Source organism: Gallus gallus, chromosome Z, assembly GCF_016699485.2.
Source record: "Gallus gallus isolate bGalGal1 chromosome Z, bGalGal1.mat.broiler.GRCg7b, whole genome shotgun sequence".
Lineage (NCBI taxonomy): Eukaryota > Metazoa > Chordata > Aves > Galliformes > Phasianidae > Gallus > Gallus gallus.
Window position 1 is genome coordinate 9,807,836 of NC_052572.1, and position 27,695 is coordinate 9,835,530.

The window sequence follows — 27,695 nt, forward strand, 5'->3', positions numbered from 1 at the left end:
CCCTGTTCTCAGTCTCAAGGATGGCAGACGGCAGACCTTTCTCACTGCTCTCCCTATCTTCCCTGGGTGCAGTCTCTGCCCTGCTCCCCACCTGGGCGTCTCTCCTCAGCCTTCCTGTCTGAGCTCAGCTCCAGTTCCGTGGGGTATGAAATGCAGTGTTTGGAGGATCTGGGGGATGCCCCCATTTGAACAGCCTGGCACAGCCTGATATTTACCTTCTTACGTGAGTACATCTTGTGCAGCTCATCACGACAGCTGAACTATAACATGATATAACATGAATGGCCTTCCCACTCTGGCTTACACAAGTTGCTCTTCGCTTATCCTAAGGTATAATTTCTCAAGTTCCACAAGACAAGCTGGTCCTGTAGGGAATGATATAGGGCTGCTGGTGCAGCTGCTCCTTTCCAAAGGTGATCTTCTTGTTGAAGCACGTGAAAGAAATCGTCAGGCTATGTCATCCTCTTGCAGAGTGCTGAAACTCCAGTGCCTGACTTTGGTTCTGAGCTTAAAGCATGGAGGTAAAGACCACACTGGAGATGTCAAATTTATATTTTATACCTCAGTAATCAATTGTATTTCCATCTGTTCTCCCAGCTTTTTCTCATTTCTGGCACACGTTTCTCCCCACAGCCTTATTTAGGTGTTGGGTATCACTGAGTTCACTTTACCGCTCCTTCAAACCAGAGCCTGATAGAAACCACCCCAGAGCTTCCAGTGCTGCATAGCCTCCTCAGCATAGCAGCTTCTCACCCTTATACTCCTTCGGTTTCCTCCCACAATGCCACAGAAAGAGCAGAAGCAGCAGATGTGGAAGAAACCCATCCTGCTGGCCCAGGCGTGCTGCTTGGGTCTGTGTCAGGTCTCTGGTTGTCTATGTTGTGATTCCACTTTCCACCCACCACACCAAGGGCAAAATAAATCTGTGATCCATCCACTCTGGTTTTGGGAAGCTTTCCATCCAGACATGCCACTGGATCTTAACCCTAGGTTTACACTATGCTATGTGGCACAGAAACTAGGAAAGTTACACAGCAGCTTGGTTCCTGAAATGCACTTCTTGTATGTCCCTTTTCTGTGCATGAGCAAGTTCTTAGAAATGCCTGGGTTGTGAGGCAGCTCTACGTGCTGCCCAGAAGGAAGGTACTGAAGCTGCCCAGTGGTGGAGAAAGCCAAGGAGAACATTGGTGTAGGGGCCAAGGCTGCCCAGAGAACGCCCCTGGGCTTAGTCAGGAAGACTCTGCAAACAGCAGCCCTGGACTGCCTGGACTGGTTCTGTCCTGAACAACCTCAAAGCAGCTGCCAAAACCCAGCATGAGGAAGAGAAAAGGTGTGTTAATGCTGCAAGGCAGTGCTGGGAAGAGCCAGGACATCAGGCTGAAAGAACCACTGCTTCGTCATATTCTCAGCAGCGCTCCCTTGTGACCACTGCACCATAGAGCTAATAGATGCTGAGAGCACAGGGAAGGGAAGAGAAGAGAAAAAGTCCCGAGGTTAAAGGCAGAGCCACTAGCACTCTGCAACACATGAACAAGCTTCTCTGGCTGCAGCTTGAGGCTGTGTAACAGGGATGAGGCAGCACTTGCGACCCAGCAAGGCTGCACCAGGCTGTGCAGCTCGGCTGTCCTCCTGTGCACAGGGATCTGCAGGGTGCTCTTGCTTGAGGGACACATGAGGAGGTGAAGTGGCATGGGGGGAGAGCACTATTACTGTTGGCAGTTTTGCAGCAGCATTACCGGTCAACCAGCCTTTATCTTCTCCCATTTTGCTTGTTCAGAAGTAATCTGCAGTAATAACACAGCCAAGCTTCTAAACCCCACCATCCCTTCTTTAAACCACAGACCCGAACAAAGCATGGCACAAGGGAGAAAGTAAACATCCGTGATAGCTTTCCCTAGCTCCATGGGCTGCACCTTTTGCCTAGGTCACTCCAGCAATTTTGGGCAGCAACCAACTTGCTTATTAACACTGCATCTCCTAACAAAAAAAAACAGCGCTGCACAACTCCATTCCCTGGTGAGCTGGCAGCTGCACTGCTGCAGGCTAGATCAGTGCACTGCCCTGCTCTGGAAATGTCAGGGTGCTGGCAGGCAAGCTGAAGCTGCCATACCTGAGGAGCTGCAGGTATGGCACCTGTCATAGACTCAAGTGGCAATGGTATGGCTGTCACCTATCTTAATGTCCCAGAAGAGGCAGTGCAGAACCTTTGCCAGGACCCTGCAACTAGCACACGAGAAGAAAACTCCCTGGTGCCAGCATTTAGAAGTAGTCCTGTATCTCAGCTACCATCCATATCCTTATGCAGGCATGGACAGGTTGACTCTGAGCAACTCAGAGGTGAAGCCCTACTGCCAATTACTCTCCTCCTGAGAAGATCCTGTATCTACTGTTCAGAGGAGCTGTTAGCTGTTCTTCCTTTGCAGTTCATGGTGAAACTGACTGTAGGTAACAGGCACAAAGAAAACACAGAGCTTTTTGTAAGAACATTAAGAGATTTTTTTTTAAAGGTAGAAAACAAATAAGTAGCATTGCCCTAAATTTTCCCAAGCTCTTTCCCCTCAGTGTAAAGAAGCATATTCTGCAGCCCAGACTTGCAGTGCTTCCCAGGCTTGCCAATGAACAAGAAGTTTTCACCTACAATTCCCTCACTTGAGCTCTGGTGAAGGGATGGGAGGCAGCAGGCCAGGATGACACTGGGCAGGATATTCCATTTGCAGAAAGATCTGGTCTTGTGTCAGTTCCTGTTCAAATATTGCTGCATTCCACAAAATGGACACAGCACTTTTATCCCTTACCACTCACGCTCAGCTTCCCTTAGCACTCAGGGCAGCAGATACATAGAACCATAAGAGAAAACAGAGGACCTGAACAGAAACAGGTAGGAAATCAGTAGAGGTAGCTGTGAGTGAACACATTATTGCAATATTCAGTTTGTGACTGCTAACAGGTGAGGGGTCTCCAGGCATGTTAAAGTGATATGACACACAGGCTGTCAGGCACTGTGTATCTGTGCAGAATGTGACTGTTCCCATCTTATCCCCTTTGCCAGGATGGTCCATGTACTGCAGTCGCAGCCACTGAGACCATCTGAGTGTTGAAGAACATCCACTTCTGCAGGAGTCCTGTCCTTGCTGCTGAGTGCAGCAAAAAATGTGTAATAAAAAAGGCTGCTGGATGTATGGATATATTGACCCAGCTGTGCAAGGTCCAGCGACACTGGAAGAGGATATGGCTGAGCCACTCTGACCTGCAAAAAGTCAGGAAACACAACTCAGTGGAGGACATGGGGACATCCCAATCCAACATGCTTGCAATCATCTATGCATCTGCATAGTTTCCTGTTTTTCACCTCATTTCAGGCCCTTTTGGGTACATTAATACATATATAAAAGAATGAAGCAATTGAGTCAAATACTTCAGGGATAGGCCTTCCTGAGGCATCAAGAGAAAGACAAGATAGATGCCAGCTAAAAATCTTTGGTGTAACCAGCTCATGAATTTCTGTGAGCTGAACCACACAGGAAGCTCTGGTAAACCTGTGCAGGGCTGAGTCCCACAGTGTGTCTGTAGCCAACAGCACACTTGTTTGACTTCTTTCACACTGATCTGCTACAAATCTTTATTTCTCTAGAAGTGTATAATAGCATGAAGACTGCTTCCTCTGGGCTTCGGCAAACAAACAGGGCAGGGGTAGAGCCCACTGGCAGCAAGAGAGTGCTGAGCATCCATTCCATGCTCCAGAAAATTAACATAGCCAGCTGTCAGAAGGACATTCCTGGACCTTTTTCATATACTCCTTTAACTTGCTCAGTTTATCAGAGTCTCAGTAACCAGTTGTGTCTACAGCTGTGGAGATCTCCTTTAAAACCTTTACTTAAAGACTTTGTGGACTGCTGCCTTTTCTTATATTCTCAGCCTTACCTTTGGTTCACTGCCTCTGCTACCCCCAGGGCTCTCCATCCAGCATCTGCTTCTGATACGTGCCTCTCTCCACAACATTAAGCCATTGCAGCTGATTACTGCAGTATGCAGATATGCTTTCTGATAGTACCCTATCCAGCCCCAAGCCTTTTAACTGCAGCCTCTATCAAACTGTGGGCTCCCTCCAGCAGCTTTGTTATTGTACTGCAAGTACACCATGTACCAGTGGTGCTGGGAGCCCAAACTGATTCTGATTGTTCCCATTTTTCCTGGTCTCCCTCTTCCACTGGTCTCTGCAGCTCTAGAACAGAAGCTAGCAGTTGCCCTGTTTATCCTGCTCTGCTTTTAAATGGCCAAGACATTTAAACGGCTTTTAAATTTCCTGGTGGCCAAGAGATGCTCTAAGTGGAGTTTGTAGGACAGGAAAGAGCCCCTTAGCTCTCCATTTCCTGGGAAGCTGCAGGTACTGTCTGTCCTTCTGTGTGCGGTCTCCTCTTACCTTGTCACTTGGGCTGTACATCCTCAACATGGAGGGCCTGACTGCAGCTCTGTATAGGAGCCATTCAAGGAAGCAGAAGAGGACTGCAGTAAGAAGAAGAGATGGTATTAGGGGAACACAAAGTGGGTTGCTGGCTGCACCTTAGCCCCTTGTGCTGTGGGCTTCTCTTTGGGCATGTCAATGAACCAGGCTCTCCCTCAGCCTAGCACTTTCAGTGAACACAGTCTTTATCTCAAGATCACTGAATAAAACCTGTGACTCAGGAGCACTATTTGTGGAAGCCTCCTCTTTCCTGCCACCAGACAGGTCAGCTTCACATGTCCCACAGTGGCTGTATGTACTGGAGTTATGATGCCCTTGCTCACCTTCTGAATTTCTTGCATTGCCATGCGTATGGAAGAATAAAGGCGAGGAAAAGCCCGCTGGCTGTCTCCCTCCTTGCTTGACTTTTGCTTTTTTCTGCTTTTGTCCAGGCTCTGTTGCTCTTGGTAATTCTTTGTCCTCCTGAACCACAGGGGTCTGAAAATTGTAGCTGCTTCTGCCTGCAGGGTGGACTTGCCAGTGGGAGGTCCTGGAGGACAGGGCTGCTCCTTGGGAAGGCTCTCCTCTGTGCTCGTGGAGTGTGTCAACGTGAGGCACTCCAGGTCTTCATAATCCAGACTCTCACTGCTTTTCTGAGGGAAAGAAGAGTGGATTTAGCAGTGGCTTGCAGATGTTCCACACAGCCCAAGCAGCACAGTTCTAATGAAAACTCATCTGTGAACAGTTGTGATCAGCATGAGGCAGGGGGTATCATCCATCCACCAGGCACTGCTTCAGATACCCCAGGACTCCTCAGCACCCAGCTGCTGGTGCTGAGTGCATTTGCTGGTGCATGCAGAAGAGGCCAAGGTGCTTGGCTAAAATTGGATATCTCCAGCAGGACCCCAGAGCAGAGACACTGCTGCAGTGACTTTCCTAGCTCAGTGTGCAGTCCATGCCCCTCTTCCTGCTGGAGATCCTCACCACTCACCTGCCCACAGGGAACAGTCAGTATCTCCATGAAGGGCTGGATGCCCACAGTCTGGTGATACCGAACCAGTTCAGTGAGTGAGGCATGAGCCCGGTCTTCCCCCAGGATCACATAGCGTGCATTGGGCTGCATCTCTATCATGTAGTGTCTGCAGCGGCCTTCACCTCTGGAAAGACAGACAGACAGGCAGAAATAGTCATAGCATGGGGCCGCAATCTCTCTCTAAGACCCAGTCATCACTTTCTGCAGTTGTCTTTAGAGCCTGTGTGTGACCAGAAGCTACAGTAACAAATACTGCAAAGATGCAGGAGATGGTCTATGCAGGAGTGTCACGCACTGTGCTAACAGTTGCTGGAGGAGTAGCAATTTCTCAGGCCCTCCTCTAGTCTCCTGTGCTCCAGTCACTGTTTCTTTTAACCTGGTTTTCCCTCTCACCCGAAGCAGGACCTGCCCCCTGCATACTCTGGAGCAGCGACAGTGCACCCACAGTTTCTGGCAAAACACAGACTGCAAGCCTCCTGTCCACTACTCCAGACTGAGGCACCCACAACAGGTGACACTGAGCCTCATGCTAAATGGATTCCTCTCCACTGAATGCTAACTCCTCTATCTGTGAATAGCTCAGTTTAGGACCTTCATATTCTTTCTCCGCAAGGTTCATTACCTGTATGTCAGGGTGTAGCCTGGTCGGCTCTGGCTGATCCGAACAAGGAAGCAACCCAAAGGCTTGTCAATCAGCAAGTTTTCAGCTTCCCTGGAAGTAGGAAATAATTTATCAGCAGGAAGTGTGCAGCTGCCCCTATGCAGAGATTTCCAGTCTATCTTCTTTGCTACCATTGTAGTCTTCCTTGTCCACAAGGCAGTCAGCATCTGCCCAAGAGTTCCCAGCTAGAGGTTTTCAAACTCAGGCTTGCTGATGCAGGGATACACTGGCATGCTCAGCAGATGCAACATTCTCAGACAAAGCTTTTTCCAAGCAGTGCTCCTCCAAACCTGCTCCAGCAGCCTGCTGAGTGCAATAGCAACAACTACTTTCCAGCACAGAGCATATAACAAAGCATCGCTGAGTTGAGGAGGTCAGGCACATGGGCATTTCTGAGGTTTGAGGGTTGATGGAAGAAGTCATGGGTTAGTGGTGTCCAGCACAAGGTAAGCTCAGTGCCTTGGAAAAATACCAAGTGGGATTACAGCACTGGCTCTCTACTTCCTGCTGGAAAGAAGTCTTCTCCCTCTCTGCCCAAAGGACAAAGCGCTACTTTGTGCTTGCTGTGCGCCTTGCTCTAGGTTAAAGGTGACTGTAAATCACCAATGCAATTTGAGACTGCTCTGATTGCTCTGTTACATGTTATACTACTGCATGGAGACTTAAATCAGCACTAGGAAGCATCAGAAGGAATTTAAAACCTCAGTGTTTTGGGGAAGGATTTGCAGGCAAAGAATCTGCTATGTCTTCCATTGTGAAGTTAAGCTAGCCTATAGTTGAACTCTGACAATTTAGTCTCCCATGTGCTAATTATTTTCATGCATTCTTGAATCTGTGGACAAAAGCAGTTACACTGGTGAGGGCCTTGTTAATTACCTGTTAAAAAATAGGCAGATACTAAAAAGTTGTTAGCTACTGCCAGTGTCCTTTACTCAGTTAACATGCTATGCGATACCTCTGCATAATGTTCACACTGATAGGCTAGCAAAATCCAGCAATATGTGATCTATTAAAGCTGCAAGTCTCCTTTGGTCATCAGAGAAAAAAGTTACAAACAGAAAAAAGATGGCAGAAGTACCCAAATGACAGGCACATTTGGTACCAGAACCACCACAATTTATTTCCTCTAAGTTCCCACAGTCTTCCCTTGGAGCCATGTAAAGTTTCATCAGGTGCATCCTTTCACAAGGAACTTCACACTTCCTTTTGATGGTCTGAAGCTCACAGTCAAAAAGTGAAAGGTTTTGCATGCCGTTTCCATTCCTTAAGGAAGTAAATCCAGGGGAATCCAACTTACACATTCTTCCTAAGGAAAGAGCAGCTTCTACCTGCCTGACACAGCCCAAACTGTGGCCAGAGTGCCCAGCATACTCACCTCCGGCTGATCATGCCATGCAGCCAGCTTGGAAAAGCCCCATCATCCTGCATGACTTTCTGGGCTTGTGTCTCTCTGAACCAGCGGAGAGTTGCTCCTCTCTTGAGCTGCTTCATTTTTGCCTTTTCTCCTGTCTGTTCCTCTGTCCCCGTAACAGGGCGAGGCCCAGAAGGGTGCAGGAAGTTATCAAAAGGAGTGAACTGAAAACGAGAAGAAGGAGAAAGCAGTAATGAAAGCAAGATCAAAGGCACGGGCCCTCTGAAGGGATCACTGTGATAGATCCCATTCTTAAGTACCTAAAGACAAGATCAGTGACAAATTAACACACACTGCTCTCAGTTCCTCAAAGGTCACAGAATCAGATAATTAGGTAGGGGTTGGAAGGGACCTCTGGAGATCATCCATTCCATCCCCCTGCTAAAATAGGTTCCCTAGAGTACGCTGCACAAAGAAGTCTCCAGGTAGGTACTGAATATCTCCAGAGAAGGGAACTCCACAACCTCTCTGGGCAGCTTGTTTCAGTGCTATGTCACCCTCACAGCAAAGAGGATTTTTCTCATGTCTGTACGGAACTTTCTGTGCTCCAGTTTGTACCCATTACCCTTTGCTTTGTCATCGGGTACCACTGAAAAGAGCCTGGTGCTAACCACTTGACTCATATCCTTATTCCTGTCCTCACCACGCTTTTTAACTAATGATACTAGAAAAGGACTTTAACTTCTGATAACTAGCAAGACAACGTTCTCCTAGTAGAACAGGGGTGTGTAGAAGGTGGAAGCAGCAGGGAAGCAGTGCACCTGGATAAGAGACCCCCAAGCAGAGCCAGTAATACCTCTGTTAGCTTGCTGCGCGGCCGTGGCACGGGTGGCTGCAATAGCGTATCGGTTGCAGTCTGAGGACGGGGACAAGGGAGAGGGCGTCTCTTCCGTGGCACAGGGACTGGGAGGGAGATCGTTTCTGCAAAATAGGAAAGAAGTAGATGAAATCTACGATCCAAGATTTGTGAGATCAATCCCCCCAGGTATGCTGTCACCCTTGGAGGAGAGGAAAGACTATGTCTTTTCAGCATAGACAACAGAAATGTTAGGAAGAGAGAGAATCAAGAATATGAGTTTGTGAAGCACAATCCTTTCCCATTTCTCCTCAGCCAATGAGTCTGGGAAGTGGCAAACAGAGGCAAAGAGCCTCATAATCACTGTCAACTCCCACTCTGCATGCCACTAGGAAGCCTACATCCAGGTATACAGCCATGGTCAAAGTTCTCCTGTACAGGGTTGAAAGGAAGGACACAGCTTGGCATTTCTCCCAGCACAGCTAGGCAGTGACCTTCACCACGCAAATTCAGCTCCCCAGAAAGTCTCATTTTCAAGAGGCAGAAATGTCAACACCTTTCTGCCCACTGCATCAGCCCCACAAGAGCCAAAGGCAGGCCATCATCACCTGGAGCTTACAACACCTCAAAGTGGCCATGCAGGTGGCAGTGGGAGGGGGAAGAGACTCACTCTGGGCCTCAGCTTCCATTGCCAGTTGTCGAGATCTTTCTCTTTCTGCCTCCTCCTGCTGCCGCTGTGCCTGAGCTCTCAGTTCAGCCAGCAGACTCAGATAGCTTTTCCTGCATCGGAATCTCCTGAAAACTGTTCAAAGAAGAGCAGTGGTTAGGAAAAAAACCAGTGATAATCATGTTTCTGCCACTCCCTAGTGGAAGCACACTTGAAAATATTTCTTCATCCAGCACAAAGCCCTCAATACTTGAAGCACAGAAACAAAGAGCAGTGTAGCCTCTCTGCTGTAAGTACTCAAAACCATGTGAGAACTGTCTTCTAGTCTTTTAAGCAGCCAGATCACAGACTTAAAAAAAGCAAGTTACAAATCTAAGCTCTCATCTCTAATGCCAAAGTGCAAGATGCCTGAAAACAGTCACACAGAAAAGCCACTTTTAACCATCTATTTATTTGGTACCTTTTGAGCACTGCTGAATAAAAGCAAAGCTCTTCTCTTCAAGAGGCAGGATTTCCTTGGTGTCAGTTCATGAGATTCACCAGAAGAGCTAGAGACATCGCATTATATTGCCTACTTTACCAGGTACTAAAGAACACAAATTGAAAGAAGCACCCTTCTCATTCTGCTATGGACACTACCCACCTGTCTTCCTGAGAGAAAAGAACAGGGAACGGCATCTGACAGTCAAGCTGGATCACTGACTGGACAAAAATTTCCCTTTGCCCTTACATGAGACCAGAGTTGAGGGACTGTCCTGCTCCAGTGCTCACCTTTCTGTATGACCACTGCTGCTCTTTCCAGTTGCTCCACGTATTTTGCCAGCTGATCCTGGTGCCAGTATTTAAAGAAAAGTCGTGTCTTTCTGTGAGGTTGGAAAGAGAGAAAAGCACAGAAATATACTGTTTGTTTAAACTTGTACCCAGTCATCCTTTGGACAGCCTACAGCCATAAAGTTCTCCCTGAAGGCAACCAGGTAACAATTTACAGGTATAAAGTCTCCTCTGTTCAGGACTGCACTGCCAGCAAGAGTGATTCACACCTACCCACATATCCAGCCCGTCAGGTCTGTACTTTGCAGTATCTCCAAGCAGCTGAAAGAGGGAAAGAAAGTGAAAAAAATCATTTTCCACACATAATGAACGCTAGGTGGCCTGTGTTTTTAGGCATGTCAAAGGGGAGAAAAGTGCCTCAATGTTTCTACGCTACATTCTCAGTTCCCACTTGATCACACTCGGTCACCGGCTGTCAATCTGTAGAGCTCCTTTGGGTACAGCTAGGAGAGGGTTCCATGCAGGAACATCAAAGCAGGGCCCAGAAATAGACCTTGTTCTGCTCCCTCAGAGGTAATTCTGCAGAACCTGTCTTATTCTCAGAACTACTCTTCCTCGTTCCATTTCCACGTAATTTTGAAGTACAGAAGTTACAGGCTCAGCAAGGCAAGACTTCCTAGAGAAAGTCTATTCTTAATTTCAGTTTCATTTTGCAAGCTTTGGTGATAAAACCTGGGTCATGCAGAAAGATTCCACACAATATTCCACCTCTGTCAAGCAGTCTCCTCCTTCTGCCTGCAAACCTAGGCTGTGAAACCGCAGTGACACTTTTTGCAAGTGTCCTGCACAGCAAAACATAAATACTTATCCTGCAATGTCAGCCAACTTCTGCTAAGCTACATTCAAGATAACAAGGAACTACATTCAAGGTAATTTTTTCTCAGTTGCACCCTATGATTTTTATCTCGGAAAACACAGTGTGCTGCCTGGCTCTCTACCACCATCTCCATCTTGTTCACGAGATTCCTTCTGAATCTCACTTGGGTGTGCAGTGCTTAGCAATTCAGTATCATCAATAACTTCAAGGCATCTTTGCAAGGGCTGGAGAGCTTGCTGCCAGGAAAGAACTTTCCCAGAAGAACATTCAAATCCTTTTCTTAAGAGACAAAAAAAATAATCAGTTGGCTGTCTTACATGCTTCACTGTCACTATCGCAATTAACTGCGGCAGGAAGAAGGGAGTAGGACGGCGAAGGACAGGAGGTGTGGAATGCTGCCTATCAACAGGAATTAAAAACCTACCAGGATAAGACTGCACAGCTGAGGGATGCTTACATTTGGAAGAACAGACACATTTCTGAATTGCTGTGGGTATGTTGTGCCAATACACATATAAAAATCCTTGGGCCAAATGTAATGTTTTTACCCTGGGAGATACCCAGCGCTGGCTGCTTAGTCAGCATTGTCTTTATATTCTTCCCCCTTGTGAGACAATCAGAAAAAAATCTAGAAATGTAACTGGCAACTGTGCTGAGTCTTTTCATACTGAGTTCAAGGGACACCCCTGCCCAACACTGTAACTCCCTACTTTGAGCCCATTAGCCAGTCCTCCTACAGCACTTCAACGTTGAATTAAATTGCTACAGAGTAATTGAAGAAATATTTCATTCATCATTGTACCAAAGTTTTAAATGTTAACTGTTTTTGTCTAGGAATTTGTGTTCCCTTTCACCACAAAAATGCATCCCCACTTGTTGCTTCCAGTCAGTTTGCTTATTCTCTCTTGAGAACCAGAGTCTCTGTGTAACAAACTGGATAACACATAACAAAGGGTTCTTACCTTTCTTTTGTCAAGGAAACATCTGGTTTAACTAGAAGAATTCCATATCTGTGAAAACCAAATGAATTCAGCAAGATAAAAGCCACATCCTTGATGTGCTGAGCTTATCCATGTCAACCCCACAGCAAACAATAACAAATCAGTCTTTCCCACTAGGATTCCCACAGCAAACAACCTCACAGTCTGAGGTATGCGAACTTTACAGAAGTACTTATACTCCCTGCCCATCTCTGTTTACCAGTGTTGTTTTCCTAACAATATCTAACTAAGAACATTCAGAAGCTTTAAGATACCTTTCAGCAAATTCCTCAAATGATGGTCTCCAGGAGAAACCATCTCTCCGGATCCGGATAGTCTCCAGCAGTCCGTTGTACCGGAGCTGAAGCAGCACCACAAAGACAGGATTAGAGAAACAAACACACACAGGCTGGAACAGTCATTAGGACATGAGTTTGTCCCTCTGCTGTCCAAACCTCCCTAAGCAAAAAAAAAAAGAAAAAAAAAAAGGAAAAAAAAAAGTTTTGTTCTGAAAGTGTTTCCTTGATTAAAGCCTGAATTTACCACATCCTGAAACTCTGGTGACTAATCACCCCTTGTTGAAAGCTGGAAACCACAACATCCAAATAACTTCACCTGCCAGCCATGGCCACTACTTTGCACATGGGCACTACTTACTTGTCCTTCAGAGGACAGCCTTCCACTTCCAAGCCTGTACAAAGCAGTGTTCTGATGCACAAATTTGCATCCCTCTTCCTCCTATCTTTTCTTATATATTTACATATCAAACAGGCCGCAGAGCTTTCTGAACTTTTCTAATCATTTTCAATATTTTTTAAGGGCCTGGATATCAGACCTGACACAGTATCCAGAGACAGTTGTATCAGCACACAGCAGCTGCTATCAAAGCCGTCCCATCTTGGCTCCTGTTCAGAGCTGCCCTGGAGAGGTACTGTCTGTGCCAGTCCCACACAGGAGATGCGAAGATGAATGCTAGTACCTGACAAGCAGCTGTCTTACATTTATGAATATGAAGTGGGGGAGAACTAAGACTGTAAAACTTGGACATAGCAATCTGTGTCATGAAAAAACCTCAAATGTCCAGAACCTTTACATGCATAGAAGGTGTGCCCAGTCTTACTACTGCAAGGGAAGAGTCAGACCAGTAAGCTTCCAATGAGCTCCACTACTTTTCAGTAGGGTCTGTCTTTCCCCACCTTTCCATTCCTTCCCTGCCTCAGATCCACTTCCTACTGAGACCTGGCAGAAGTACGTGCAAAGAAAACTGCTTTTCCTTACCTGCTGCAGCAACATGTGGCTGTCCACAACACCTGGCTGCTTCTGGCTGTTGGGCTTTATACAGCGCACGAAGTGTGGGTTGGCAGAATACATCCTCTCCATGAGCACCATCAGGGAATGCTGGTTAGAGCAGAGAAAGATCAATAGCCCAGCAAACCAAAGCACTGCCAGACTTCTGAGTGCAATACCCTGTAGCTGAGAGCTGCCTTCCTTCCCATGCCACTAACTCAGACTCCTGAAACAGCAACAGTTCAGGCTTCGACAACAGGCAGATCACTATTACAAGCTGCGTCTGGCAGCCAGAAAAATACCCCTTCTATAAGCTGGATACTTTAGCTATGCTCAGTGACTGGTAAGCACTCAAGTAAATACTGCAGCAAATATCTCAAGGGATAATGCAGGGCATCAATACTTTACCCGGAACTGAGCTCCAGCAGACTGTTTTCGTGTGCTGTTGAACTTGTCTGCTCCTTGTATGATCTGAAACCAAACCCAAACAAAAGGATCACCTCTAGAAGGAGCGCTTGATTGCTACTCAGAGATCTCTGCCAGAAAGCAGATGAAGAGAGCATAAATTTCAGGGGTGGGAAGGTTAAAGAATCACTGCAGTGGAGGCAAGCAGAAAACTGTGTAGAAAACAGGGAAGTTCCTGCAATCAGATTGCTGTCTGCTCCTATTATCAGTCAATTGCTGCCTGCTCTTGTTTTCAACCATTTTTTCAAATAGTAAACATCAGGTACCTATGTCATAATTTATCAACTGCCACATGGGCCTCAAGCACGATACCTTGGTTTTCATATGAGGCATCAGTGTCCCCGTTCTGGAGACAGTGGCTGGAAGAACAGAGACAAGAGTTAATTTTATACCTATCTTTGTTCACAGTCAACCATTCCAAAACATTCAAACCTTACTTCAAGCACAAATTTCCCCATGCATACTAAATCACAGACACTACTTTAGGTTTCAGCATTCGGAAATGTAAGGAAAGAGCTAAAGACTGAGAGAAGAAAATGCAAATATATTAAGCACACAATCCAAGTAACATTATTTTCTGTCGTGGAAGAGACAAGGCATCTGGGTTCCTGAGCAACCTTAAGTGAACTTCAAAATAAAGATCATCCAGAGTAGGCACCCAACAATGTAGAAAAAAGTACAGGTATAAAGTGGAAAGCTCACCCACGCACAATCAGTGTGGGAGATTATACAAAGCAAAGTAACTCAAAATTAATTCAGCTATAAAATGAAAAATTCAGGGAAGATGAACTTTCTGGAGCATCAAACGACAGCCTGGCATACAGCTCATGCCACGGTGTCGTGTTCATCACAGGATGACTGAAATCGGAAGGGATCGCTGCAGGTCAACTTGTCCAACCCCTCTGTTCCGCAGAGCCACCTACAGCCCGCTGATGGGAACTACACAACCGGAGAACAGGAACGCACTGAGCAGACTTCTCTCTGATGTTTACCAGTTTTCAGAAAGGGCTGAGACTAGGCTATGTATCTTCAGTGACAGTGTGGAGGCGGCAACAGAGAAATATACTGATTTTTTACATGTTCTAATGCTGATAGGGCAAGAGGGAAATGGTTTTACACTAAAAGAGAGGAAATTTAAGTCAGACTTAAGGAGAGAACTCTTCACTGAGAGGGCAGTGAGGCGTTGGCACTGCTGCCCAGAGAGCTGTGGTGCCCCATCCCTGGAGGTGCTCAGGGCCGGGTTGGATGGGGCTCTGGGCAGCCTGAGCTGGTGGGGGCAACCAGCCCATGGCAGGGGTTGGGGCTGGGGGGGCTTTAAGGTCCCTTCCAACTTAAGTCATTCACTGATTCTATGAAACGCAAGCAGAAGAAGTGCAAAACAAAGTGCAGATTAGATATGGAATTCATCAGTTACTTGTAAATCCCAGAAAGTGGTTTGGACTTAACAAGGATATAAAACAGAGAGAGCCCAAAGGAGGGCTGCAAAGGTGGAGAGGATCTGTAGGACAAGGAGTGTGAGGGGTGGCTGAAGGCCCTGGGTGTGCTGGGCCCAGAGCAGAGGAGCTGAGGGGAGGCCTCATGGCGGCTGCAGCTCCTCACAGGGAGTGGAGGGCAGCGCTGAGCTCTGCTCTGTGTGACAGCGACAGGGCCTGAGGGAACAGCATGGAGCTGTGCCAGGGGAGGGCTGGGGGGTAGGGAAAGGCTCTGTCCCAGAGGGTGGTTGGCATGGAACAGGCTATTGGAGCTCTAGGGACATTTGGACAACACTTTGAAGCAAAATACAGCAAACAAACGAAACCTGGATCCCTGAAGAGAGCAGGGTCTGCTGTAATTAGTGTAGGTAAGGATGGTTAGGCTTGTGGTCAGAACTGCATGCAGTGTTTTCCTGGTTCCAAAGGAGGAACAGCTCTGAAGGATATTCCTGCTACCATGCACAGGTACCACGGGGAACAACAGTTCAGGCAGCACTGTATGTCCCAGCAGCCCCACTCCAGGCTGCAGCCTTCCCAGATGCTGTCAAGTTGGAAAAATTTTTGTAGTACACAAGCCTTATCCCCACCCTTAGCTTTTGCTGAGGAGGGCCCCAGTTCATGCAGGATGCCCTGACATAACAGACAGACTTACCTGTGAACAGCAGGCTGAGCAAGGGGGTGACGCTGTTGATGAAGAGCCCACGGACGTTGGCTGGCAACGTGTCTCTGTTCTTCTCTAGAAAGCCACCAGCAGTGTATTGTACCTAGGGGAAAAGGCAGGAAATCACAAAGTGCTCACAAGCTCGCTGTGAAAGTCATCTCCACAGCCTGACAGGAACAACCGTAAATCTGAATGTACAGTGTCTTGAAGGTGAATTCTGTAAATGCACAGTGTCTACAATAAAATTGTAACTGCAGTACTCTGGATCTCAATAGGTAAAGGCAAAGCCATCAGGCTCCCTTCTGGGGCTGTGGATATAGGACTTTTATTTTATAAAGGACTATTTTAAGATCAGTGCTCTGAAAGGTCGCTGATCAGCGTGACAGATTCCTCTGATACCACATGCTTCCCAAAGGAAGTCCCACTTTCTTCAGAGGTCCTTTTCCTATTCCTTCTAATGAGCTCCCAGGAAGTCCTGGGGGGCAGCTCCCAGGGAACACAACACTTCTATTATATAACTGTTGGAACATACATTTCTTAACTTCAAAAGCTTATTTGTCAAGCAACACATTTTCCCTCTCCTACAAACATTACAACAACATTCTTTCAGCAATCAGTACATACCTTCCCAGCATAGTGAATTACGCTGAAGCTCAAAACACGTCCTCGGCCTGGCTGGTAGTGTAAATTCCCTTTAAAACTGCTGTTTAGTTTATCCACAAAAGTCTTATCAGTTGCCTGCAAGAAAGCAGATTTTATAATCAAATTACAGGGCTTCAACAGAGACATGATCAGAGCACATGGGATGAAAGCATAGTATTGGAAGTGGCCTTGGCTGTGCAACAGCTTCATGCTGTAGTCTCTGACACTCCACGGGGATCCCAGTATAATCAGTCTGTCTGTGATTTGTCTGTCCTGCCTCATCAGTCATATGAGGACTCCTTTGTTGATCCCACTCTTTATAACTACACGTCGACATAACAGTTTCCTCTGCAGCCTACAGATTTATTGCTACTTCCCCCACATCATTCTCCCTGTCCCATATCCCGCACCTGAGGGAATGCACTCTGTTCATCCAGAAGAGACAGCAGCCCAAGTGGCTTGGCCAGGAGCAGATTCTGCAGGGAAAGGAGAAACATTACGTGTATCCAAACCAGAACAGGATACCCACTCTCATTTGTACCACCCTGTAAGCAGCTTTTTCCTAATGCATCTCCTCCCAGTGATGGAAGGAGCAACACTGGTCCCTTGGCTGAATTGAGCAACTCTCTTCTCTCAACTCTCACTCACCAGAACAGGTTCATTATTGCTGAAGGTGATCGTTTCCCAGGGCAGTTCTTCTACCCTATAGGCATCCTGCTCCATCTGGAAAATGTGCTGAGACAGAGAAAACAGAAGTTTAAGCCCCCAGCAAACTTGGTTAGACAACTTTGAAAACCTCTCTGACCCTGAGCTGAGGGGACAGGCATGACTCTCTCACAGCATCACTAAAAATGAAACTGCTGTTCTGCATGCTCCACCATAGCTTATGAGTAGCTGCTGCTACTTCTCAGAGTATCTGTCCCCACTCTGCCAACTCAGGCCATTGCTTAATCCTTCTGCTTTCACTGATGGCTCTTTTGCCGTGGCAGTGAAGGTTGCCACTTTTTACCCTGCTTTGCTCATCACCATTTCTGTCCTTCCAGTCAACAGATCTGTTTTCCAACAAGTTCTCCTTCATATTCTGGGTAGCTTAGTGTTCTATTTTCCCTGCCACGCAAGGTGAGATAATCCACAACAGACTTACGTGGTTGAAGAAGTGCTGAAGCTGCTCATTGGCCAAATTTATGCACAGTTGTTCAAAACGATTCACTGCAAAGTTTTCAAATCCAAAAATATCCAAGATACCTAAAAGAAGGGAAATGAGCATAACAGAGCCTGCAGATCTCAGCACACAACTAAATATCCCATCACACTGCTGTTATGGCACACGAACCCCTGGCCAACTAGCTAGTGACACCCCTCCCCTAACTTCTCTTGGAAGATAATTCAGAAAATAATCCACTCCAATCTCCAGCTCCTCTGCAGTGTCAGCATGTCCTAGAACTTCAGCCTCATATTTGTTTCAGATCAGCTAATTGCCAGCACTTTCTGCTGCCGTACAGATTTCATGCTGCTCACTAGCATCTCCAGCATGATTGTGTCCTGTACGCAACCTCCATGACAACTCAAACTGTGCCTTTCCTTTGTCATGGCTGAGGGACACGCATTTGAGAACAGATGAAGGAGCAATGCAGGCAGAACTCACCTATCTCCCTCAGCTCTACTTCAGGATCCACATTCTCAGCCAGCAGCTCATTGATCTTGCAAACGATCCAGCCAAATACTCGGCCATATGCCACCTTGGCAATGGAGTCCCGAGCATCTGCGCAGAGAGAACAAGTCATGCACTGAAGGGCTCCGAGGAAGGTAGAGACCATAGCACCAAAGTTGTCTCAATATATTCACCTCTAGCTACAGTGTCTTAGGGTCAGGGAAACTATTTTAAAGATCAACATTAGGTGTGTGTCTGATCATCCCTGATCATCCCAGTACAGAGCTCCTCCATTCAGAAGTTTTCACTATCTTTGTAAAAGACCAAATTTGGCACATTAGGGTATTTGTGAGACTATCTAAAATGGAAACAAAACTTCCAAACAAGTCCCTCCACTTTTTAGAATATCCAGACTTGCTTTCTTCTCTGCCAGTAAACTGAGTACAGTCCTGCTAGACAACCCAGAAGCTCCAGCTTGTTCTTAGAAAATCAAATGGCTCTGCAGCAAACACTTGACCTTATCTTTAACCCAACAGCTAACACCAAAAACAGAGTGTGCAAGAGGAGGATGCTATTGATGAAAAACTCGCTGATGGTGTAAGAAGACGGGGACCAAATCAACATGTACCTACTGATGGGAGTTGTTTAGATATAAGCAAGAGAACATATTTGAGAAGCAGAATTAAATAATTCTGTTTCCAGTTCTTCCTTCCCAGCTTGTTTTAAGCAATAATCTGAAGTGCTGGCATTTCATGTTTGTTTTTAAACAAACATCTTTTATTTCAACTGAATCTTGTTGTGAAGATTATTTTGTTGTTGTGTTCTTCTTTTTTACTGAAAAGGAAAACAATACCTTGCACTTACTACTTTAAAACACTTCCCTTTCATTTGACTCCTTCTCTGATATTGTGCAGTCTTACTGATTCTCTCTATTATGTCTCTATAAAGCTGTGCACACTGCCAGAACTGTGCAACAGTAGCCTTTCCCTCTCTTGTACAAACACCTACATTTCTCTTCTAGTCTGGATTTGAGGGAGAAAGTAATGATAATTCCTTGGTGTCTCATTTAATCTCTGCAGTCTCTTGGAGGTCAAACAAAACCAGCATTCATGATCCCAGGTGTTAGTAAGAGACTAAGCAGATAAGCTTGCCTCTGTGCAAGCAGAAGAAGGAAGTGGCACAGACAGACATTCTTGTTCCTAAGAAGTTGCACATGTGTAGGGACACCCATCAAACAACTCTGGGTCAGTCTTTCAAGCCAGCACATCTGCAATTCATTATGTTTCTTACCTTCTGCCTGCTGCTGGGTGTGAAAACGCTGAATCTGCTCTCCTCGGGTCACTGACATTGTGCAAACGAGGCATTTCAACAATTCATCCTCCTGCACTCCAAACTGACCCTGGGAAAGGGAAAACAGATGAGAAGGCAATAACAAATTCTTATTCTATACGTGAGAATTGCATCTATATCTGTGCAACATCCAGTGTAACGGGGATGCATCTTGCTGAATCAGAGTCAGATGCATGCTCTGAGATGTGCACTATCCTATGCAGTGTGCAAGAATCACAGAATAATAGAATCACAAGGTTGGAAAAGACCTACAAGATCACCTAGTCCAACCGTCCTCCCATTACCACTGCTACCAGAACCATGCTACTAAACCATATCTCGTAGATGGAAAGATCATTTTCTGAATACTTTCCATTTGGATCTCCCAGTGATGCCACCTGTCACCTTGTTTGGGACTCACATCAGTCCTGGCTGAATGATTTAATGAGGTATGGAATAGCACCACACCAAGGTGACTGTGCACAGACATCAGTCACATGAACCCACAAGAAAACAGGAAGAAAAGTGAACTCAGATGCAGCTGAACTCTCCAGTAATTACTTTAACAGGAATTCCCCCTTCTATAGGCAAAAACCAAGGAGCAGACTTTAAAAACAAAGACAAAAAGAAGTTGGCTGCTGAACAGATGTATGTGGTTAATTCAGGTATGCTGTAGGAGGGACACAGACGAAGAGATGAAACACAATACCAAGGGTGCTGAGATTTCTAATAGATCAAAATAAAAAGACACAGAAAAAGCAAAAATATGCCTCATTTTCCTGCACTGTGCTGCTAGTAAAGCAGTATAATGCATCCATCCCATATGCTACAGATCACATAGGCTTAGGGAATATATGTTTTTTAATCTGATAATTTAATGTAAAAATAGTAGAAAATTTAATTCAAGATTATTGACAAAAGTGACTGCAGTTAAGGTGTCATCCTTGGACAGGATTTACATAGATACACAAAGCTAGTGTTCAGATACCACATGTCCAAATTTCTCCAAGGTATCACACTTAGTGAAACATAGAATTTGAATTTAAAACGTTTGCATTATATAAAATCAACAAGGCATGTGTAAAGTCTCCAGATGAAAACCACTGGTCCTAGCTAAACAAGAAAGAGAACCTGGGAATTGTTTCTTTGGGTACCAATAGCAGTGAACACAAGGGCAATCACAGGGACATACTGGAAAACTGTGACTTACCGCTGCAGCCTTCAACCATCCCTGTGAGCCTTCACTCACTTTCAGAGACCCATCCTTCTCCTGAGGCTCAAAGGTCACATTGCCCAGTGACAACACGCCAGCCAGGATTGCCTGCATGTCCACTTGTTCCTAAAACACACACAAGGGGTGACTGAAAATCTATTAGTATGTGGCATACAAAATGTGAAGACCCCAGAAGGAGAAAAGGTGAAGGAAAAGCATGGGCAGCCTGTGGGAAAAAGCTCTACATAAAGCATAACAAATTCAAGTGGTTTGGAAGTGAGATGGAAAATTCAGATATAAACAAAGCAATCCCAGAACTGACCTGCTCTTGGAAGCCCACCATGTCAAGGGCATTGCACACCTCTTGGTATTTCTGCTTCCAGCGCTGAGCTACATCTTCTGTACCAAACCATTTGCTTATGTACCTGAGAAAGCGTATACCCCACACAAAATCATCACATAATCAGTGCAACAGGTCAGTTCTACTCCAAATGAACAAAGCAGATCAGCAACAGTTGAGATGTGAAAGAGAAAAAAGTCTTTCCTGAGGTAATGCAACACAGAAGAGATCCAGATCTACCAGCTTTCAGGAAGATTTGTAAGATCTCTTTATATACACCCATTCAGATTCCACTTCAGCTTCCGTTAGTTTATTTACCTCTACCAGACTCCATCCCCACTGGCAGAATTGTAGGCTCCATTTCACTACTTTCCCCTCCACCCCCCATCGTGAAGACTAAATTAAGGTCTGACTTTGAAGTACCTGTAGAGTGAAGGATCCAATAACCCATACATCTCCTTTTGCTCTGAAGACAGTCCAGCAAACATGTAGTAGAAGATATGAAAATTCCTCTCGCCAGTATCTTGTTGCACTACCCGTGACTTCTCCAACAGATACTCACTCAGCTTGGCACCTCGCACTGCACACAAGAAGGTGACAGGGTGTGTTTTGCACAAGGAGACAAGCAGCTGACTGAGCTGCCCCACATCTCTGCACTACCGATACAAGCATGGATTGTAGTTGCCTAAAACAAGTCTTGCGTACAACTCGTCTAGGCTGCCCAACACCTTGGAAATGGGCTCCTCCATGCTTCCCATGTTCTCAAAGATGTCTGCTCACCTCCTTTAATCACAACAAAGTCATCAGACACCACTGACCATTGCTGATATCTCCCCTGCATCATCACCCCAGTATTCTTCCTATACTCCTGCATAATTCAAACCCAGGTCTCATCTCGAAGCTGTGGCTGCTATAGGATTTTCTTAACATGCACACCCTTTCCACAGACAACCAAGTAACAAGATTTTACCCTCCTTAAGTCTTGGCTACTCAGTCCACTCCCTCAAGTGCCCTTGACTTTACCTGTATTATTCTGGAAACGCAACTGTATGTATTTTCCAAAGCGGCTACTGTTGTCATTCATCACAGTCTGGGCATTGCCAAAAGCTTCAAGCAATGGGTTTACCTACAAGAAGTACACAGATAGAAAATGCATTCTTCAAATTAAGCAATTCAATCCAACTTGTTAGGTTAGCTTTAGCATTTGCTGTTTAACATTCTGATGTAACAAGAAATAGCCCATGAACACCCAAAAATGTCTATTTTATCATATTGTGGGGGGAAAAAAAAAAGTCTGCAAGAGGCAAACATGACAAAGACTAAGCAGCATGAAATTATTGAAAATAATCACAAACAGTGATTGACTATCAACAAATTTGTTAAAAGATAATGTTGGTATAGCAGACTTCCCCAGTAATCTGGTATGGTACCGCTAGATTATTTGTCTGCTAACCAACAGCAAGCAAATACACATGACACTCATTAAATGTAAGCATGATAAATTACCTAATGGCATCTGTAGACAGCATAAGGGTCAGAACAGAGAATTATGAAGAAACTGAAAGAACAATCAGGCCAGCTTGGGTCTGATTCCACCACAGATATCTGAAACAGACTTTAAAATGGAGCAGCCCAAGAACTCATTCCACTTAATCCATCAATTGGAAGGTTAGGATATGATTTGCTCAAAATAAAACTCCCCTGGGAGAAAGTCAAGACCAAAGAGCCATGTTTCAAAATCAGCTAGCAAAAGTTATGAAAATAGTAAAGATGAAGTCAGTGAGTTAGCAAGTATGTGCCTGACAGTAAGCATAAGTAGCCAATGAAAGGTTACTGAAGGCTGTGCAGATTCTCCATCCCTGACTTTCATTAAATCAAGATTTTATTCTTCTAATAAAAATATTGTTCCATCTCAAACAGGAAATGATTCAGAAAATAAGCCCCTGCTCCCTTGTTACAGACATCATGCTAAACAATCAGAATCATTTTGTTCCATCTGGGAACCAAAACCACCACATTCCCAACAAACCTACCAACCCTTCTAACTTGTGGTCAGCTATTTCATCATCCTTCCCACTATTTTCCTGAAATGTGACTTAATGTTTTGCTCCTCAGCTCAGTGGTGATGATTCATGAGGAGGTTCTCTAAGCTAGCTTAGTGCTAGCTGCCTCACAGCAATGCTACTTCTGCATCTACAAGCAAGACCTCACCAGCACCTACCTGAAGGATCTGCTGCTCCAGTTGCGAGTTGCCTTTGCATAGGTTCATTATGTGCTGCAACAGTAGCTTTGTACTCTCTGTTTTCCCTGCACCACTCTCTCCACTGCAAAGAAAAAGTGAGGAAATTCCAGCTGCCACAGAGTATAATTGCTGTGACCCTCATTTCTTAGTGTCCTATCGCTTGAGAGTGCACTCCAGCAGTTTCACACCTTTTTCAGCTTTACACAGTGGATTCCACAACGTACTGATCCCCCCCAGAGGAATTTTCCCACATCCACCAGGAAGTACAGACATCCTCCATGCTGTCATTACTGGATGGGACGCATAGAAGAGTCCATTTGATCTGCTTCTTAACAAAATAATACTTAACAATCACCTTCAAATGTGTTCTGATTCACCAACTCCCTCATATATGCTGGGGTCAACAGATTCTCGTTCCTACAGATATTTGCCCCATCTCACACCCAGAAGTGAGCAATTGATCTTGTGATACTGCTGCAGTCTTAAATCTCAGGCTATTCACATGCTTTAGCTGGTTGATAATGCTGGCATCTAGCTGCAGAGCTGCTGTCACACCTACAGCAGCAATGCTGCACGTCATTTTGGCATCACATACACTCAGCACTCCACCTCCAAGTCAAATAAGCAGCACTCAGAAAGCACAGCTTCCCGACCTATGGGAGGGGGGAATGCCCAGTCAAGGACATGCTGCCTCATTGACCGACAGCATCACACTGGCACAGAACTTCAGCATCTGCATAGTAAAATAAAAATGCAGGAAATGATGCAGGTATATACGAGGGCAGGTCTCTGTTTACACATCTGACCTTTGAGCATCAGGTGTGGCTTTGCTGCTTCGCAACTCCCACTAATTCCTTGATTGCACCTGTCACAGATTGCTAAATACCTCAAGCTCTAAGATGAATACCTGATCCCAAGCATGTATCGAGCCATCATTACCCGATTATGGGCAACCTAAACAAGACCATATGCTATCCAGTGTCCCTGCCACACAGATAAGATCATCTTTTGGTTTTCATAGAATGGTTTGGGTTGGAAGGGGCCTTCAAAATCCCCCAGTGACAACCCCGTGCTATAGGTAGGGACATAGGCCTCTATCATGTCTCCCTGGAGCTGTGTCTTCTCCAGGCTGAAGAGCCCCAGGCAGCTCTCTCAGCCTGTCCCGTAAAGGAGGTGCTCCAGCCTTCTGGTCATCTTTGTGGCCCCCCTCTGGACCTGCTCCAACAGCTCCATGTGCCTCTTGTGTTGGGGGCTACAGAACTGGATGCAGTGCTCTGGTGACTTCCTTGCTCCACAGAAGCAGCGTCATCAATCAGCACTCCAGTAGTTCAAGCTCACCCTTGCGTTCTTAAACAAGAGCGATAGCTCTGCCAAGCCCTGCAAGCATGCTTTCCAGTTGTGGGTGTGTAACTGCCCCAGGCTGTGAAGAAAAGCAAAGTCATCTCCAGGAGACCCACGTGCTGTTGTACAGCATACTGAGGCTGTGACTAATGCCAGCCAATCTGATCCAGTGGAATCTGCAGCACAAGAAAACTTAATTGCAATGAGCTTTTGTCGCCGGGCGCAGCTGCTGTGTTCAACATCAGTTGTAACCTCTGAAATAAGTCATCCAGACCTCCCAGAATAAGTTATTCTGGAGCAACCAAAGAGAGAACAGAAAGGGCAGGAAGGCAACATTCCGGGAGAATGGGGTTCATCTTTCTGTACATTTTCCCTGTACATTTTTCTGGAGAAAAGCACATGGGTTCATGCCTTGCTACAGGTGGGCATCTGCAACGCAGAAGCAGCCCAAGCACAAGGAGCAGTAGAACATAGTGCATCACTATGCTGTTCTGATAAATGCTGGTGAAACAGGAGTGACACCCACCTCCCCACCCCAAGCTTTGCTCAAACCAGGTAATCTTGCTATTGAGTGTTTTACCACTTGCAGATAGTAAAACCATGAACTTCCTGTTACAGCAACACGCTTAACAGGATTGCAAGGTGCATGGCAGTAGCTCAAGCTGTCAATTCTGAGACCACAAACCACACTGAGAAAATAACAAGACCACTGCCTTACTGGGAAACACCTACAGGTCTCTCATTTTCTCCTCGACCTCCTTAGACAAATTCTGTGACTTTTCTCAAATCCTACAAACTCTACCAGCAGCACCTTTCCCACCTGCAGACTTGCAGCCATCACATCTTTCTGCTTCATAAGAGTACCTCAAGGTGCTGTTGGCCTGCAGGCTGTTGAAATGAGCAGTGCTGGAACCCGAGGCCTGTCCCCAGTCCCACCCATACCATGCAGCATGAAAATGATCAGAACGCTCATATAAAGAATGAAATACTAAATTAAGCAGCTGGTAATTCACATTTCAGCTCAAAAGACATTTAAAGCCTCTACAATCACCAGAAGAGAAAGTTACCTGGTGCTTATAGGCTTTTTTTTGCTAGTTGATGCTGTTGGAGGCTTTCTCTGCTAGTTGATGCTATCTGCTGCCCCGGAGAAGAAACACAGTCATGACATAATGGAGGGAAATGCTCATGATACTGGAACAGCCTTGTGTTACAAGAACTCGTTTCTCTCCTAGTCCATAGAACTTCTCACAGTAATACAGAAACGTTTCAGTTGGATGGGACCCTTAAAGGTCATTTAGCTCAACTCCCCTGCAGTGTGCAGGGACACCTACAGCTCCATCAGGTGCTCAGAGCTCCTTCACCCTGACCTTGGGGGCCTCCGGGGATGGGGCACCCACCGCCTCTCTGGGCAGCCTGATTTGGTGCCTCATCACCCTGACTGTAAAACCCTTCTTCCTTATATCCAACATAAATCTCCTTTCTCTCTCAATTTGAAGCTATTTTTCCTTGTCCTATCACCTTCTTTCCTGTAGTCCCCCTTTAGATACAGACAGGCCTCTCTCAGGTCTCCCGCAGCCTTCTCCTCTCCAGGCTGCACAGCCCAGCTCTCTCAGCCTGTCCTCGTAGGGAGCTGCTCCATCCCTGATCATTTCCGTGGCCCTCCTCTGGACGCACTCCAACAGGCCCCCGTCTCTCCTGCTGAGCACTCCACCTGTGGACGCGGTGTTCCAGGTGAGGTGTCCCAGCGCAGAGCAGAGGGGCAGGATCCCCTCCCTCACCCTGCTGGCTGCGCTGCTTTGGGTACAGCTCAGGATGTGGTTTGATTTTACAATTTTTCCTGACCAGATTCTCTGACAGCAAAGAAGCTCTTTCTCTTTCCCTTCCTCTTCGGTTACTTAGGGAAGTGACAGAATCATAGAATGATTTAGATTGGAAATGAACTTCAAGGTCATCTAGTTCCCTCTCCCTGCCGTGGGCTGGCTGACCCCCACCAGGTCAGGCTGCCCAGGGCCCCATCCAGCCCAGCCTTGAGCACCTCCAGGAATGGGGCATGCACAAAAAGAGGTCCACTCCACCACTCCTCTGAAGTCAGTCTGAGGGGGCTGGGCTCATTCAGTCTAGATAAGAGAAGGCTCTGGGGACACTTCATTGCAGCCTTCCAATATTTAAAGGGATGTTATAAACAGGAGAGAAATCAGCTTTTTACATGGGTAGAGAAGTGAGAGGACATGGGGAAATGGTTTTAAAGTAAAGGAAGTGAGATTTAGTCTAGATGACAGAGGGAAGTTTTTCAGTGAAATGGCAGTGAGAGCCGTGGCGGTTCCTGGAGGTGCTCAAGGCTGTGCTGGATGGGGCGCTGGGCAGCCTGGTCTGCTGCTTGATTTAATGGATGGCAGCCCTGCCTGCGGCAGGGAGATAGAACCTGATGATATCCGAGGTCCTTTCCAACCCAAGCCACTTTATGACGGCATGATTTATAAGATTCAATGCACAAATTACAGTGGAAGTTGTTTCACCAAAGGAGAGCACTGTGCAGAGCTGGTTAACCTTTCCAGCCCTACAACCCGACAGAAGCAACCCCGTTAGACTCCACACCGCTGCACTACCAGCAAAGGCTGGCAAGCTGGCCGCACGAAACCCAACTTCTTTCACAGCGCCTCTCTCTTCAGCGTCTGTCTGCTTACCTGCCTGGAAAGCAGCGAGAGATGCACAGTCAACGAAGCTGGGTTTGGACCCGGCAGGAGCTCGGACACGCGAGCCCATCAGCAGCTCCCCGTCCCCGTGCCGCGCCACTCGCGGTCCCAGCGGGCTCCGTCGCGCCCTCGAGGCCGTGCCCGCTCCTCACCTGATGACGATGCATTGGCTCTGGGGCCGGGCTCCGCGGCGGCCCAGCATGGCTTGGTAGGCGCGGTCGGCCACGGCGAAGATGTGCGGAGGCAGCGTGCCCTTCTCATGGCACCGGTACCGCTCGGAGACCTGAAGGATGGGACCGGCCCTTGAGGACGGGCTCGGGGACGCGGCACCAGAGCCGGCTGCTTCTCGGGCACCCGACGGGGCTGCCCGAGCGCGGCACTCACCTCTCTCCCGTAGAGCTGCAGGGGCTGGAAGGGGTTCACGGCGATGAGGATGTCCCCCACGTCGGTCTGGAGGCGGGGAGGGAGAACGATGAGGGGAGAACGATGAGGGGAGAGCCGGGAGGGGAGAGCCGAGCCCCACGCCCCGAGCCCCGCGCCCCGCGCCCGCGCTCACGTAGATCTGCTGCCGCAGGAAGCGGTCCCGCAGTGCGCCCAGCAGCGCCGCCTCGTCCAGCTCCGCCAGCGCCGCCAGGTCCCCCGCCGCCCCGGCCCCGCGCTGCTCCTCCGGCGGCCCCATGCCACCCGCTCCCGGCACGGCCCGCCGCCCGGCCCGCCTCGCC

At 46.9% G+C, this 27,695-nt stretch overlaps 1 protein-coding gene across 1 annotated transcript; it reads right to left on the reverse strand.

Moving 5' to 3' along the window:
* Positions 1–2,472: 2,472 nt before the first annotated feature.
* MYO3AL (myosin IIIA-like) lies at positions 2,473–27,670 on the reverse strand. Its single transcript, XM_424992.8, has 30 exons — positions 27,530–27,670; positions 27,358–27,423; positions 27,126–27,256; positions 22,919–23,021; positions 21,721–21,823; positions 21,121–21,277; positions 20,680–20,782; positions 20,355–20,483; positions 19,106–19,214; positions 17,810–17,926; positions 17,309–17,409; positions 16,813–16,899; positions 16,575–16,640; positions 16,147–16,260; positions 15,514–15,625; positions 13,702–13,748; positions 13,333–13,395; positions 12,916–13,035; positions 11,913–11,998; positions 11,620–11,667; positions 10,054–10,101; positions 9,781–9,872; positions 9,013–9,144; positions 8,343–8,467; positions 7,511–7,710; positions 6,097–6,186; positions 5,433–5,598; positions 4,786–5,094; positions 4,421–4,503; positions 2,473–3,247 (listed from the first exon to the last, which is right to left on the reverse strand). Exons 1-29 carry the CDS (start codon positions 27,650–27,652, stop codon positions 4,444–4,446), a joined length of 3,207 nt encoding a protein of 1,068 aa, XP_424992.6. The 5' UTR covers positions 27,653–27,670; the 3' UTR covers positions 2,473–3,247; positions 4,421–4,443.
* Between the last annotated feature and the right edge of the window lie 25 nt (positions 27,671–27,695).